Source organism: Patagioenas fasciata, chromosome 9, assembly GCF_037038585.1.
Source record: "Patagioenas fasciata isolate bPatFas1 chromosome 9, bPatFas1.hap1, whole genome shotgun sequence".
In the NCBI taxonomy this organism is placed as follows: Eukaryota; Metazoa; Chordata; class Aves; order Columbiformes; family Columbidae; genus Patagioenas; species Patagioenas fasciata.
In genome coordinates, this window is record NC_092528.1 from 24649302 (window position 1) to 24663872 (window position 14571).

The following is a 14571-nucleotide window of genomic DNA, read 5'->3' on the forward strand; positions in this document are numbered from 1 at the left end:
ATCAGTCAGTCCCAGGGCATGGGTCATGTTTCCTTCTTGCCTTCTGTCCCACCACTGTAGGTGTGAGTTCTTCGGAAGCTTCAAGTAGGTTTTTAGCAAATGAAAAAGCTAAGTTAACCAAAGAAATAATTAACCTACCTTTGCAAATAATTACACTGCTTTATTTTTCAGTATCAGAGCCTCGGGAAATGAAACAGTCCAGATCGTTTCTAAGATATTACATGGCTTTTTTTTTCTGTCTCTCTGGCCACAAAATAATCAAATTTAACATAAATTTGTTGCTTTGCTACATCTATTACATTGGAAGAACATAATTATTGGCAGAAGCAGACGAGCTCCAGGGCCTAGGGATGTAACAAAGTGTTGTTTCCTCCTGCACTTGTATAACCCACTTCAGTGTTTCCAGAAAAGCAGAGAGAGAGAGAAGGATGTGGTGGGTAACAAAATACAGCGGTTTATTGAACAGAACGGGGCAAGGCAATGTTCCCTTTACATTCAATGAGAATTCAGGAGCATGAAGCAAAACATGCTATACACACACAGACATGATACTTTGGTTAAATGTCATTCAGAAGTTCTATAACAAACCTGGTAAAATTAGAGAGTGAACAGTCAAAAAGAAGAAAAAATATAGGCTTGCATAGACGGATTATTGTCAGTGCGCGATTTATACGTAAGGATTAGCTGTTGCAACACAGGGTACACTTCCAGCTCTGAAGAATTTAAGCCTTTTGACTAATCCATCTCATTGCACGGCTAATATTTAGATTCAACAGGCTGAAAGTTTACCCTGAAGAGCTAAACAACACAACTGCAGTTATTTCTCCGAGGCAATTAACGATATTGCAGTGCACAGATGCAGCTGGAGACACACTGTGGAGTCTACTTAAGAGTGAACACTGATACAGTGGAACTTGTTTACCGTGAAGTAGAAAAATACCTATTTGTATGTGCCACTGTCCTATCTTGGACTCTCCTGGAAGAGCCCAAACTGCAGCTTCTCAACACAAAACCTGTGTCCTGCAGCCTGTCCTGGACGTTGCAGGACACACGGCACTTGTGTGCAGCACAGCCCACGGCAGTAATTGCACTGCGGCATGTGTTTTAGAGTACAGCAAACTGGGATCTCTGCAGCTTTATGCCCTGCAGTGCCAGTGCTGCCTGGAGGGACGGCAGAAGTCTGCTCAGGGTGACAGACACCCGGGAGATCGTTCTGTGTAAGAGGCGATGCGTTTCATGGACTGGCTGTGATGGATGTCAAGAGTGTAAACTAAGTAGGGGAATCCTCACACTGTCTCCAAGTGCTCCCCTTTATATATAAATTAGCAATCCACAGTTAGTTTGCATACAGGTTAGTATGAATTAAAATAAAAACCTCGATAATAAAAATATATATAATATACACATTGATCAATAGCAATAAACGGAATGAAAACACTAGAATGTAACAGAGGCTGTAATTTGGCACAAAATAAAAATGCACAAAGGTCTAGCACTGTAAAAATAAAAATCCATTTTTTTCCCCTAAGTAAATGTTATTAATCCCAATTCAAATCCTGACAGGTGGGAATGCAGAGATATAAAAATACTGTACATACAAGATCCCTTTTACAGAGTGAAGCAGACTGCAGCATTTGTAACTTCTTCCTCCCCAAGAGGAGAAATTCAATGAGACTTCACCTATCCCCTAACAGCTGATATTTTCACACCCCACTAAGTTAAAAACCACAAAGTTCTTTAAAAAACAATATGATATTAACCTGTTGGATCTACCCGTGAGATGACAACTGCTCCTCGCTGCAGGAAGCTCTACAGTCCACGTTAAGACAGCGTTTCATAGCAAGGTGACTCAATCAGCCTGCTGCAGACATCAAGTATCCCTGCACGTAAGGCACAACCACTCCAGCTCACCCGACCTCTCTTCTGCAGATCATTGTGCTTTGGACGGAGGTGAGGATGTGGCAACAGCTCTTGCTGGTGAGATGTGCCTACTGTGGAGATTCGGAAGTGCCAGGATTTCATGGTGATGAGTTTTCCACATAGCGCCTGTTGCCTTGTTAATGCAGAGGCAGAAAGGGATGCAAGACCTGAATGACCTGGGCAGGTGACTCAGCAAGGGCTCCAACATGCTATTAAATCCAGAGCAAAACCATATGCAAAGCTACTACTTGGCAAGAGAAGACAAGGAAAAAAATAAAGTTACTTAAACATTTTTCCATGTCATAGAAAGGAAATATTGCTCTGATGGTTTCTTTTTAAGAGATCACCTTCATTATGCCTCTTCCCAGGGACACACACACAAGGTGCTGATTTTGCATCTCACCTACACAGCTGCATCTTTTTGACTCTCTGAAGAACTGTGGCTGCTGAGCCTCAAGATGAACTGGCTCCTTGTTCATCCATGATCTTAACTCCTGTTGACTTCAATGGGACTGTGAAATCTCCTTTCAAAAGTGGTTAGCAACCATGCAAGTCTGGTTACAACCTTCGCCTCAGGAAGTCTAACCTGCTGACTGCATGAAGCCCATATGGGATATCAGAAGAACTATTGTTCTGTTTATACCCCATTTATTACATGCTTTCCTCAGCTACTATTAGTAAGTAGCATTTCCAACTCTCTGGGGACAGGTGTCAGCCCTTCTAACAAAACCTCTGGGCCCTCCTTTTGACAAGGGCTACAGAAAAACAAAACAGGAGAAGAAACACCTTCAAGGGACAGCAAATGAATAAAGGCAGGGTGTAAGAATAAAAAGGTAAGCACTACAGGAGGATAAGAGGGCAAAGCAGCCCATAAAGCAATCAAAACTCCCTGAAGGCATCAAAGGAAGCAGCAGATGCTCCTGGGATCCTTCCATTGGGCTCTTGTGCCATGAATGGAGAGCTTGGCTGGCCCAAGGTGGGCATCAAAGAGATCCTGCAGTCCCACAGTAGGCACTGAGGTGTTCTTCACACTGTACACAGCTTCCAAACAAAATCAACCAAAGTTTCTGCTCACGTAATTTCCACTCACTCCCATTGAAGTCAACAACTTGAATACCCCCAAGCATCCCTCCTGAATTAACAGGTTCTTCAAATGTCAGCTGGCTCAGGACCCTCAGGACTTTTCTGATTAGAATAAGACACAAGTTACAACAGCCAACTGCAGTGCAACAAAGCCCATCACAGCCAGCTGCAGAGGCCCAGGCAGGGCTGAATTTCTGGGTGGAGATTCCCCCTTGCCTTGTGCAAAAGGTCACCATTTTCCCCCATGCACAGTGAGTACAAAGCATAACCACTTTTTGATTTGGCAGGATTTTTCCCCATTAGATTTCACAAGTGCACCAGATGATATAAGCAGCAGGGCCTGGACAGGGGTATTTGTAGAAAATATCAGTTCATAAAACCCCACTAAGCCTACATTTCCCAACAATAAATACTCTGATGGCAATGGAGGGGAAAAACCCACAGGAAAAAAAAATGGCATCTTCAGCAGTAGAAATTTTGACTGTTACATGAAATACAAAAATAAATTTTTACAAAATAAAAATCATTGCAGATGAGGTTGCCACATTGGCCCAAGTTATCAAATAAAAAGAAAAAAACCCACGGTCTATGTTGTTCCTTTTCTGGATCATTTAAAATAACGTTAACACTTCTGAATGGACAGAGATGGAACTAGAAGAGGGAACAAGGCAAGGACAGTAAAATCTAGCCACTGGCTGGGATATTTCCTGAGAAGAAGCAGGAAGCAAGGGAGAGCTTGCAAATCACTTAGGGGTTCATGCAGGTAAGGAAGCCCATGGGCTGGAACCAAGCGTATGCAGCTTACAGGATGCTGCCCATGTACAAATTCCTATGTTACATTTTTGGCCAGTGTATGCCTGGAGCAGAGGTCTACTGGGAATTAACTGGCTCTTCCCAGGTAAATAACTGCTGCCAACACACCTGTAGGGGTAGGAGATGGGTTTCTTGAGTTGTTGGTCAAGGCAAGGGCTCGTGCTGTGGTATTAAACATGCCCCTGCAACTTCAGCGAAGAAGGAGCTGCCTTGTCTTCCTAGTGATTTCCCTCAGTAACTATCCTGATCAAGTACAACAGCCAAAGGTGAAGCCTTACAGCTGCCTTGAGTCGTGCACTAGTGCAAGAGCAGAGAGCCGTGATCTTTTCCCATTTCCTATCGGTGCTCCACACAGAGCTCTACAGAGCTGCCCGACTCCTTCCCAGGCAGATCGGTGATGAAGGTGAGCACAGTCATGGCTCTGCCTTCCACCTCAGAAAAACAAAAAGCAGAATTGCAGCTGCCAGCAGAAGACGAAGAGCATGGCAGGACAGGCTCAGCGCTATGCAATAAGGAAGCCGGGCTGCAGGGGCAACACAGTCAGGCTTTGCTGCCGTGAACTAACCTGCCAAATGAATAACTAGCCTGTACTGGATGAACAGACTCCAAGCCAGTGTCCAGATGCCTGGTTTTGCAGTTTAAAAATGCACTTGAAAAAAAGAAAGAAAAAAATATTAAAAAGACAAGAGAATTGAAGTGAGAGGAGGCCAAGGGAAAAGGCTACTTGTTTGTGCAAGAGAAGAATGATTTTGCACATTTAACTTATTCTTGCAGATCCTGTTCTGTCTTAGAAATAGTTTTATCCTGAGCGGAGTTTGCCCGGGGTGCTGGACAGTGGAGGGGGGGAGTCCTAACAGTCCACAGCACAGATGTGTGGACCGTTCAGCACTCTGTCTAGCTCAAAGTTGCCCGTAACTGTCAATTTTAGGTTCAATGCTCAGTGCCCATATGGTCCACCTTCAGCCCCGTGTTTCCAAGACACAAGTTACTGTACTGAAGTGCATCAGCAACTGAGCTAGGAGTTGCAGTAGCTCCTACTCAGCTTCAGTGAAATTCCTTGGCTCCTACCACACCAAAGGTCAAAGAAGGTGACCAGAGGTCCCTTCAGACCTTTAACTCTCTTCATGTGATTCTTCCCAACTCACAGCTTCATCAGCTCCCTAGCATGTCTTGAACGTCATGCACAAAAGGTCTATTTTCAGTTGAAATTATATTTCCTCATAACTCTTTCATCCTGTATCCTGGAGGTAAATGCCTGGTTATATGCTCTACACAAATTTCTAGAAACCCTAGAAAAAAATACAACAGTTAACAAATTTTGTTCTATAGGCAATTTCCTCCTTGCTAGTCGCAGGTTCCTGCTTTTGCTGGTGTATGTTATGAAGACGCTCCCTCCTTTCTGCAAGCCAGCATGATGCTGTCAGGTTGGCTCATCTGCCTTACCCAGCACAGGAAGATACACATTTCCTCTTATAACTCCCTTTGCTAAGTCATCCTAATACAGAAAGGACTTGCACTTCTGATGTTCCGCTGCACTGCCGTAACCCAAATAGTTTCTTGGATTTTCCTCCCTGTTGTACGTGAATCTCTATATGTGAAAGCTCCAGCCAAAGCTTAAAAATAAAAGTAAAGCTTCAAAACAACATAAGAGGGAGCTGTTAAAACAGCTAGTTGATTCACACAGCTCAGTGGTGGCTAGATTATACTGCACTGCTTATGTGATCACATATGAGTAAGAAACTGATAGGAACACATGTTCCTTATTAATATGATGACACTTAAAGAGGAGATCCTGGAAGTGGAGGCTGTACCTCCTCCATTGGGTAAGGAATCGAGAAAGTTGCTTGGCAATTCCAGTAATGTTTGCTACAGAAGAGTCAGTACCAAAGCAAAGGCTAGCACAGTTTACTGCTTCCTATGGGAACCTGGAAAGCAAAACAGAAAGAAAAAATTAAGTGTAAGGATAGATCCTGGTGAAGAAAATAACTACTTGCAGTCATCTGTTACTTGTCCTGCCCTCTTGGATGTTCGTGTGACTTCCACGGTCCTGGCAAACTCAAATGCCAAAATGGGAACCACCTGTTACTTTATGCAAGCAGAAGGAAGGACAGGTCCACAAGACAAGCAGACATTGGCATTTCTTCTAGGCTGTGAATGGTACTGCAGCCACATTTCACAGTCTGATTGAAGAAAATTGAATAAATGCTGGGCTTGGAGACTATATGAAGTTCTATCAACTTTCCAGCTTGTCTGATGAAGACAGAATGCCAAAGCTTCCCAAACTTTAAAGTTTGGAAAGTAAACTGTCTACATTCAAGTCACAATCAGTGGAGCTGGAAGAAATCTGAGGAACTGAGTCAAACTCTGGCTGCCCCACTCCTCCCCCAGAGACTGTACAGATAACTCAGACAGTTGGCATTCGGATTTAAAAAACTGGGGAGGGAGATTCTTAACCACACTGCTCTTGTGCCTAGTGATTTCAGGAAACAAGCCAAAAAAGCAGTGCTAAGATGCTACAGGAACAAAACAAGCCTGTCTGCAGGACAAGCTTCTGTCTGATCATCCCATTTGCCCACCAGACAGGTGATACCGTGAGGTGTTGTCTTGTTTTGGATTATTTGAGACTAGTGAGTCACCTAAAATCCATCATGTCATTGTCTTCATGTTATTTCTCCTTCATTTGCTGCCTGGATTTACAGCCATTCATCATTAAGAGATGACAGAGGACAAGCAGAGAGCAGTTTGACAAAGTTAAGGCAAATTCATTCAGCTTTTTAGTCGCTCAGTCTGCAATGTCCTCCACAAGTACAACTCAAACAGTGAACAGTATCACCTGCCTGCTGGGGCAATAATATCCATTACTCCTCTCTATTAGCATCCCTCTTCAAAACATCCTGTCCTGCAGGCCAGTTATCTGAGGAAATCCTCCCACAATAACCCCAGTGCTGGGGCAACCAAGGGCTTGATCCTACCTCTAGGAGAGTGCTCAAGTCTAGGGGTATGGCGCAAGGGGCTGGGCTGGCTTGTGTAATACCGAGAGTGTTCAAAGTCATCGAGGAGAGGCTGCGACCTGCAAAGCACAGTGGAAAAAAAAGTGTTGGAAAATACTCAAAAGCATAACAATGTGGCAAAAGCAGCATCTCAGCTGCCTGGTCTGTCCCTGTCAGTTTGATGCAAACTGTGTCTGGCCCAGACTTCCCACATATGGTCCAGCGCCTCTGCACATAGCTTATTACTGTTTCCACGGTGAGAAATGAACAGAATTTACTGCTTCCCATGGATCATTTTCATTTAATAATGCTTTCAAGTTGTCAGAAAACAAAGAATTTCCATTACGAAGTCTGATGCAAACCTCGCTCAGAAAAGCAATATTTTCAAGTGTTCAATGCTTGTCTGGTTTTAACTCCGGAGTTTTTTAAAAAAGATCTCTCTCAGTCTCCACCTGCACACCTCATTTATTGTTTCTTTTGCAAATTCAACAAGGAATTCTAGGCTCCTATCTGGACTGGAAATCAAAGCCACCAGACTCAGTTCCAGCATTCGGTCCCTCATGAGTAGCATCAGCGATGCAGACACGGCACTGGATTACAGCACATTCCCGTCAGCTCTGGGGTGAGGAACTCCAAAGCACAACGTCCTTGCTTGCAGGGGGTTGTCCACACACAGCAGCAGGAGCAGTGTACAGGGCTTAACTGGGGCAAGAACCCAAGGGAGCAGCTGTGCAAATGATACATGATTACTCCTTCCTTCCCAGAGATGACATTTCATTTCACATCCCCAGAAGCTCCTTAACCCTCTCAGTGCTTCTCTGCCATTTAACAAATGTCACTGCACAAGCTCATCAATCTCTGTCAGAGCCAGGCAAGGAGACAGATATGGACAAATGCCACAAGCCCAGTGAGTGACGCATGTCACCAAACACCTCACGAGCTCTGTGCCCTCCATTTCTTTTCAGCGCCAAAACCTCTGATCTCTACCTTGTGGGAGGGTCAGGCTGGTCACCCCACAACTCCTCCCCAGGACTCAACTTCTGAGCAGCTTCTCAGCTGCATTTCCCCATTTTTAGCTAGTTCAATCTCACCTTGAAGACCTGTCACCTCTGTGTCGCTGAGTTTCAGGCCCTTCTCTCGACCTTGAGCGCGTGGACTCACTTGCATCATACTGATGGGAAAGAGAAAGTGAAGGAGCTCATCTACATGCCTTGCAAGGCAGCAGCCAGACATGTGCAAACAGCGGTGTCAGTAAACGAAACAGCCTTGCTGAGCCAAACAACTTTTCCTCTAAACATGAGACAGCGTTGAGGAACCTGTCCTGAAGCCGGTGTTGAACACGGTGTGTAATGACTGTGCACATGGCTGGGCTGAGCACAAGGGAACAGCTGCACGCAGCTGTGCTCCTGCAACCAGTCAAATACAGTGAGGAAGCTGAAAACATCACAGATACCTCCAACTGGCCCCAAGATTAATACACCTTTAGCACCTTACCAGTGCAGATCATTAAATCCGTTTCCTATTGCATCAGCTAGCCAAGCCTCTGTAGTATTACTCATACAAAAACCTAGGCTTGATACATTCAATACTTTCATCATAGAGCCAATTTCATTATGAACCAGAGTGACAAATGGAACAGTTGCAATGTCCTTGTACCAGCAGTGCACAAACAGAACCAAATGCTGCTTTTATTGCTACACTGAGGATTGCAGCTGAGGGAAGGTCCTGCACCAGGAGGACTGGTAGTGTCTGAGGGACGTCACAAGGTGCTGTGACACCCAGCACCGACCTTCAAGGACAAAGCCAAAAGCTTGTCTTGCTTGAGGCTGAAGCCAAAGAGCATCTCATCAAGGAGGTGGCTCCAAAAGGCTAAGGAAGCAACTGAGTAACAGGCAGCAAAACCCTTTGGACAAAAGAGTGCATAATTCCTTTTACTCTCACTGTACACCCTTGCCTCCCTCTGAAAGCAGGAATAACAATACAGCACTTCATTTCTGGCACCTCCTGAAGCCTGACATACCTTCCAGTCTTGATCATGCCTCCTCCTTTCAAAGGAAGACTTTTCTCTTTCCTTCTCTTTCCTGAGAGCCTTTTTCTCCTCAGCCATCAAGAGTCGGGCAATTTCCTAGAAGGGAAAATACAGAAAGTGTGTCAGACAGTTTTAGTGCTCGTGTGCTTCACTTATTTAAACACTCTCCTATGATCAGCTGCCAAATGGGAAGGATGAAAAGCCAGGATTCCACCCATCTGCAATCAGAAATCAAGTGACAGGGCAAAATTAAGACTGACTTCATGTAGCATGCCCAGCAGATCCCCAATTTGCCAGAACTGTGTTTGCAGAGCCTTTCTGCCTTTTATCCCTTCTCCCTTGGGGCTCAGTTACAAGAGATGCTCTTACACAGCCATGGTTTTCCTTCTTCTGCTATGGCTGCAACAGGCAGCACAACTCCCTGCTTGGCCAGCCTGAGCAGATACATGAAAACCAGCTCGGAGCAAACCCCACTGGAACCCTGAGCTTCCCCAACATGGAGGAAAAGGAACAACTAGAGGGTCAGTGCGAAGAAGTGGGGCTTCAGGAGTTTCCACAAGTAAAAGAATACCACAAAGATTTGATTTCTTTCTCACCTCATCTTGGGCTACTTGAGCTGCCTTCTGATCTGCCTCGTTATCCTGAAAGAAAAAAAAAAAAGAGGGGTGGTAAGAAAGAACAAAAGAGTAACACTTTCGAATTATTCATACTCATTAACCTACTGGGCATGGCAAGTAGATGCTCATAAAAACACAATACCACCCTCTCCAAATATACTTAGCTACCTCAATACTTACCTCACAACTCAACACCAAACTGTCATTTTAGCTTTTCAGCTGAGTTTTGCCCTCATCTGTCCACAAGGCCACACCACAAAGCATTGCTCACCCTGCTGCCCTCTCTCTCAAAGATGGGCACTGGCCTCTCACACTTCTGGGCTGACCACACTGACTTCAGGCCACCTTTAGCTGCCTTTTAGCATTCATTTAATATCACTCTGCTTCGATCATTTAATTTTAGGGTGTTTATTTCAGAAAATATGGCTCTACTGGCTGGATGCCAGCTGTCACTCCATATGTGCGTATACAGGAGACAAAGGTAATTATCAGAATGCACAGAAGCAAGACCTTAGGTCTTCAAGTCACTATCATAAATAAAAAGTTTACAAATTAAAGTTGTCATCCCTGGCTACCTTAGTTGCTTTGAGTTGACTAATGCATGTTCTCTACTTACCACGAGCTCTTCCTCCTGCAGCTTCCGAGCAATCTCTGCATCAGACAACTCCTGTTCTGTTCGGGGTGTATCATACATGGGTTGCTTCATCCCCCTCAATTTAGTGCCTACAGAATTAAGAAAGGAAACAATCAACTCAACTGTTTTTCAAATGCTTTGGTAAGGAAATCCCCACCACCTCTTCAGTCACCTGAAAAAGCCCAACTCAGGGGAACCAGAGACCACCACAGTGTACCCACCAAACAGCTGGTTTGAGAGCACCTGGAGCTGAGGTGCAGCACACACCTTAGAGAGGTTTCTCTACGCATACAGAAATATCTGATACACCACGTCTTGACAAATGACAAACGCAGCTATACAGCAGAAGAAGCCAGGTCCCTTGAAGCAGTCTTTGCTGACACAGCGATGCTAGCAAAGGAATTGTCATTTTTCACACTCTGCATTGACACAGATACACTGGCAAAATGAAGCCGCAGAGAGCAGCCCAACATCTGTTACAAGCACAGCAGAGTCTGTGAACACAACACTGGAGGAGAATGGGCTGTAAAAGTTGCCTGGGACCGACTAACATGAAGTTTCAGACAATTTCTTCCTTGGGCTGGCCCATTAATTTTACAATCCACAGTGAAAAAACAGCCAAGTAAACATTTTTGAAGTTCATACTAAGTTCAGCTCTTGCTTTGAGTACAGAGTTCTATTTGTTTATTTAAACTACCTTCAAGCGATTTAAAATGTTGCAATTTCAGTGTCTCCATAGTCTATTTGCACCAAACCAACAAGAGTCTCACTGTATCCCTCTTATAAGCTGCATGATTTCACTCACATACAACAAATGCCTTCTCCTTCCATCTGTAGTCTGAACTGTATTGTTCAGATATCTAAATGAGCTTCCTGCCTTATGTCTGCAGTATGCAAACATTCCAGATGTTTGTCTCTCTTCCACTGCAAACCCAGAAAGTTCCACCCAAAACTTCCATGCCTCCAACTACACCATTTATACATTTACTATAGATACCTGCTACACCTTACTGGGTCACCTATCAGTTTCCTTTGTATCTTGTAAGACCAGGGGATAAACATGAAATAACCAACCAACCTCAAAAAACTTCCTGTGCCTTTAACAGCAAACCACCATCACGCTCCACCAAGCATCCCGAGGAGTTGAACCTGCAGAGGGCCAGAGACCCCTTGCATCACCCCAGGATAAAACTATGGCATAGGAAATAACATCTTCCAGAGGTATTAGAGAAAGCATGTGGGGTTTTCCATTTTTGTTTTGTTTGAATCAACTGATCAATGACCCTAAACAATTAACACCGCTCTTACAAACCATCTCAGCATAATAAGAGAAGTTCAGCTCCGGCATGTTATGGCTAAACATATGATCTGGCCTTTCCCAGCAAACTTTGGTCAATCCAAACTGTGATGAGCTACATCTCCGGTCAGAACAGAAATAAAAAGCACCAGTTTGGTCACAGTTAAATTATTCAGAGTGCTTCCAATGTCAAGATAAATGCGGTTTACCATGCTGGAATGAACAACAGCATGGCCAACAGGCTCCTGTACAGCATTATCTCTATGAAGAACAAATGCAAATTTCCAGGAATTGTTTGCTGACCAGCCCGAGGTTGAGCTTTCTTCACAAACTGATTGGTGCCAGGCTTCATTTGCTCAGAAGACAACAATAAACATTACTTCCACACCACTTCTGCCCACACTCAGGGAAGCATGAAGCCCACAGGAAGAGGATATGACCTTCTGGCTATTTTGACTCAGTGTGATGGGATACTGAGTCACTCGGATACAGATCATACCAGGGCAAATCACAACCTATTGACTACATATAAAGACCAGATTACCTTCCACTTCTCTGAAGAACACTTTGGCATGAAGAAGACAAAGAATAATTCTCCCAACATCTCCAGAGACAGACAGGAATCATCATCCCCACCTTATCCAAGTGAAGACCAGTTAGACAGCTTAAAGCACACGTTTCCCACGCTGTGACAGAAATAGATCCAAGTCTACAAACAACTTTCACTAAGAGACAGGTCACCCCCACCCCCCGTGTGGTTTTAAAAGCAGAAAGATAGATCTGGATCTTTCAAGCCCAATAGTCCCCAAGTATTATTGAAACACAAGAACTACACAGGTAAACGTTTCCAAGAAAAATCCACTTTTACAGAATTTGACAAGAACCTCATTTATATATAGAGCCCAGCCAGACACCTAGTGCCACGTTTGAACTTTGCCCAAAGTGAATTATGTTGCCAGCAGAGTTTTCAGTAAGAGGTGGATGAAAATTGCTGGCTTGTTAGTGCTTAAGCAAACTTTCCTCACAGCCCTGCATCCCAAATCAACAAAATACAAGCGTAATCATAACATCTGGGCTTTTTGTTGGCAGGGGGGGGACACAGGGATGGGTGGGGGTGGTGTTTGGTTGGTTGCTTTTTTGTTCTGTTTTTTCGTCCTGTGCAAGGAGACCACAGCACAGAAGATACCGTGGAAACAAACGCTAATGGCTGGTTGGTTGGGTTTTTTGGGTATTTGTTTGTTTTCTCAAACACAGGATATCAAGGGCATCATTTCCAACAATATCTTCTTACTCATCCTCTCTGATACCATGGAACATGTCAGGAAAGGAACACAGCAGGAATATGAACAGATAAGAAGAATCTCACTAAATAAGGGAGAGACCTGAGCAGGATTGACCGTGTACACACAGTAGGTGGATACTAGAGACGAGCATCTTCAAAGGAAATAAGACAGACTTGAGACACCAGGATGGGGCACACAAAGGTCCATCCCCACACATGCATACACCTTCCCCATCGCTTGGTTACCTGCGTCTCGCTGGCAGCTTCCAGTCTTCCCTTGGGTCACAGTGTGCGGGGAGGGGGAACATCTCCCATGTCCTGCCCTTTTACAGTCTCTCTCCTCACCCCTCCTACAATCATCTCTAGACGCAGCTTCATGGAGCTTCTCATCTTGCCCCACCCTGTGTGACGAGTGACCCTGATGCCGAGATTTGTGTTTTTCAGGGCGCGCCAGCCGGCTGTCGCCGCGACGCCAGGTCTCCTGCTCAGCCTCCAGTTCCACCTCCAGAAGAGGAAGGTGTTTGTCTCTGTCTTGCCTTGTTGGTTTTCTGCTGTGCCACATCTGGTCTGGGAGTTCACGCTCTGACTCCAGGTCAAGACTGAGAGGTCTCCAAGCCTTCTCCCTGTCAGCTTCTCTCCTCTCCTGCAGCTCCCAGCTGTTGTTGCGGTCGTGGGCACCACGCTCAGCCTCTCTTTCCAGGTCAAGGCTGGGATGTCTCCTGGACCTTCCCTGGCTGGCCGATTTGCACTCCTTACGATGTCCATTGCTGGCCTCACTCAGCTGAGAAGACCTCTGATGACCTTTCGAGCTGGAATGTCCATGTTCGGAGGCAGGATCGGACAAAGGCGAGGGTGTTTCTCGGTGCTCTCTGTGCCGGTGCCTGGGCCTGTCACCACCACGTGCCCTGCCAGGCTCAGAAACCTGCTCTCGGGGGTCACCCCGGGGGTGCTCTGAACAACGGGGGGACAAACACGGAGTGGGTTAGTGGCACAGGGGTTAATGGTGGCTCAGCGAGGCCAGACTCACAGCAGGCAGGTGAGGGAGCTTGATGTAAGGAGCAGCTAGAGATGCAGGCATGGATGAGGGGATTTGAAAGACGAGGAATGCGGATACAATGCTTGCAGGATGTAATGGGGACAGAATGAAGCAGCAGACTGTCCAGCAGCAGGACAGCACAGGAGGCAATGGGGTCGGAGCACAAAACACAGGTCCAACCTGAAAGTGCATCTGAGCACCTCCTAGAACAAGGACAAGCCAACATGGAGATGAAGGACTTTTAATGATGTCATTGGGGGTGAAAAACAGCCATCAGAGTAGTTCATCTCCTGGTGACATGTCACTGCTGCAACCACCAGAGAAAGGTTTGCAAAGGAGGGTGCAAGATGCAGGTGAGATAGGAGGCAACAGGGGGGGCAGCGTAAGGCCAGGAGGGGACACGCAGAGGGTCAAGGTTGGATCCCGGTTTGTGAGCACCAATGCCTTGCTCTGGCTTCAGGCACAAGGTTTTTCATCAGAATAAACAGCCTCACCTAACGGGGAAAAGACCCACACAAAGAGAAGAGAAAGAGACAAGGGGGGGGTAGGATTTTTGTTTTTCTTTAAAGCAAGAATGAGATGATGGATCCCTGCAGCACCCAAATATCTTCCACCACAGACTGTCACGTATCTCTTGCAGACCCAGAAGTTTCAGACCCCGCACTTCTTCACTGCCTAAATAAAAGTTTAGGTTCTGACTGCAGGGAGGACTATACAAATTTAAGGGCAGGATAAAACTTTACAAAACCCAGGCTCCTGACCTCAGCAATATAGCTGGGAAAGTCGCTTACTCGGCAGCCTGGTGGGGTTGTTTCCTCTGCGCTTTCCAGAAAGCAGGTGGAAATTTTCTTTGCTTTTAGTTTCACTAAT

General features: G+C 45.3%; 1 protein-coding gene across 3 annotated transcripts in view; it reads right to left on the reverse strand.

Moving 5' to 3' along the window:
- Positions 1 to 431: 431 nt before the first annotated feature.
- CCDC50 (coiled-coil domain containing 50) overlaps positions 432 to 14571 on the reverse strand; it is a 43024-nt gene continuing 28884 nt past the window's right edge. The window contains exons 6-12 of one of the 3 annotated variants that reach the window (XM_065844211.2): positions 12912 to 13616; positions 10069 to 10175; positions 9432 to 9476; positions 8827 to 8931; positions 7898 to 7977; positions 6789 to 6886; positions 432 to 5741 (exon numbers count right to left, since the gene is read on the reverse strand). In XM_065844211.2, coding sequence (XP_065700283.1) covers positions 5722 to 5741; positions 6789 to 6886; positions 7898 to 7977; positions 8827 to 8931; positions 9432 to 9476; positions 10069 to 10175; positions 12912 to 13616 — 1160 coding nt within the window. In that variant the 3' untranslated portion in view covers positions 432 to 5721. Of the gene's footprint in view, positions 5742 to 6788; positions 6887 to 7897; positions 7978 to 8826; positions 8932 to 9431; positions 9477 to 10068; positions 10176 to 11927; positions 12070 to 12911; positions 13617 to 14571 lie in introns of those variants that run through there. The other 2 variants (XM_065844210.2, XR_011740546.1) reach the window with 2 other exon arrangements.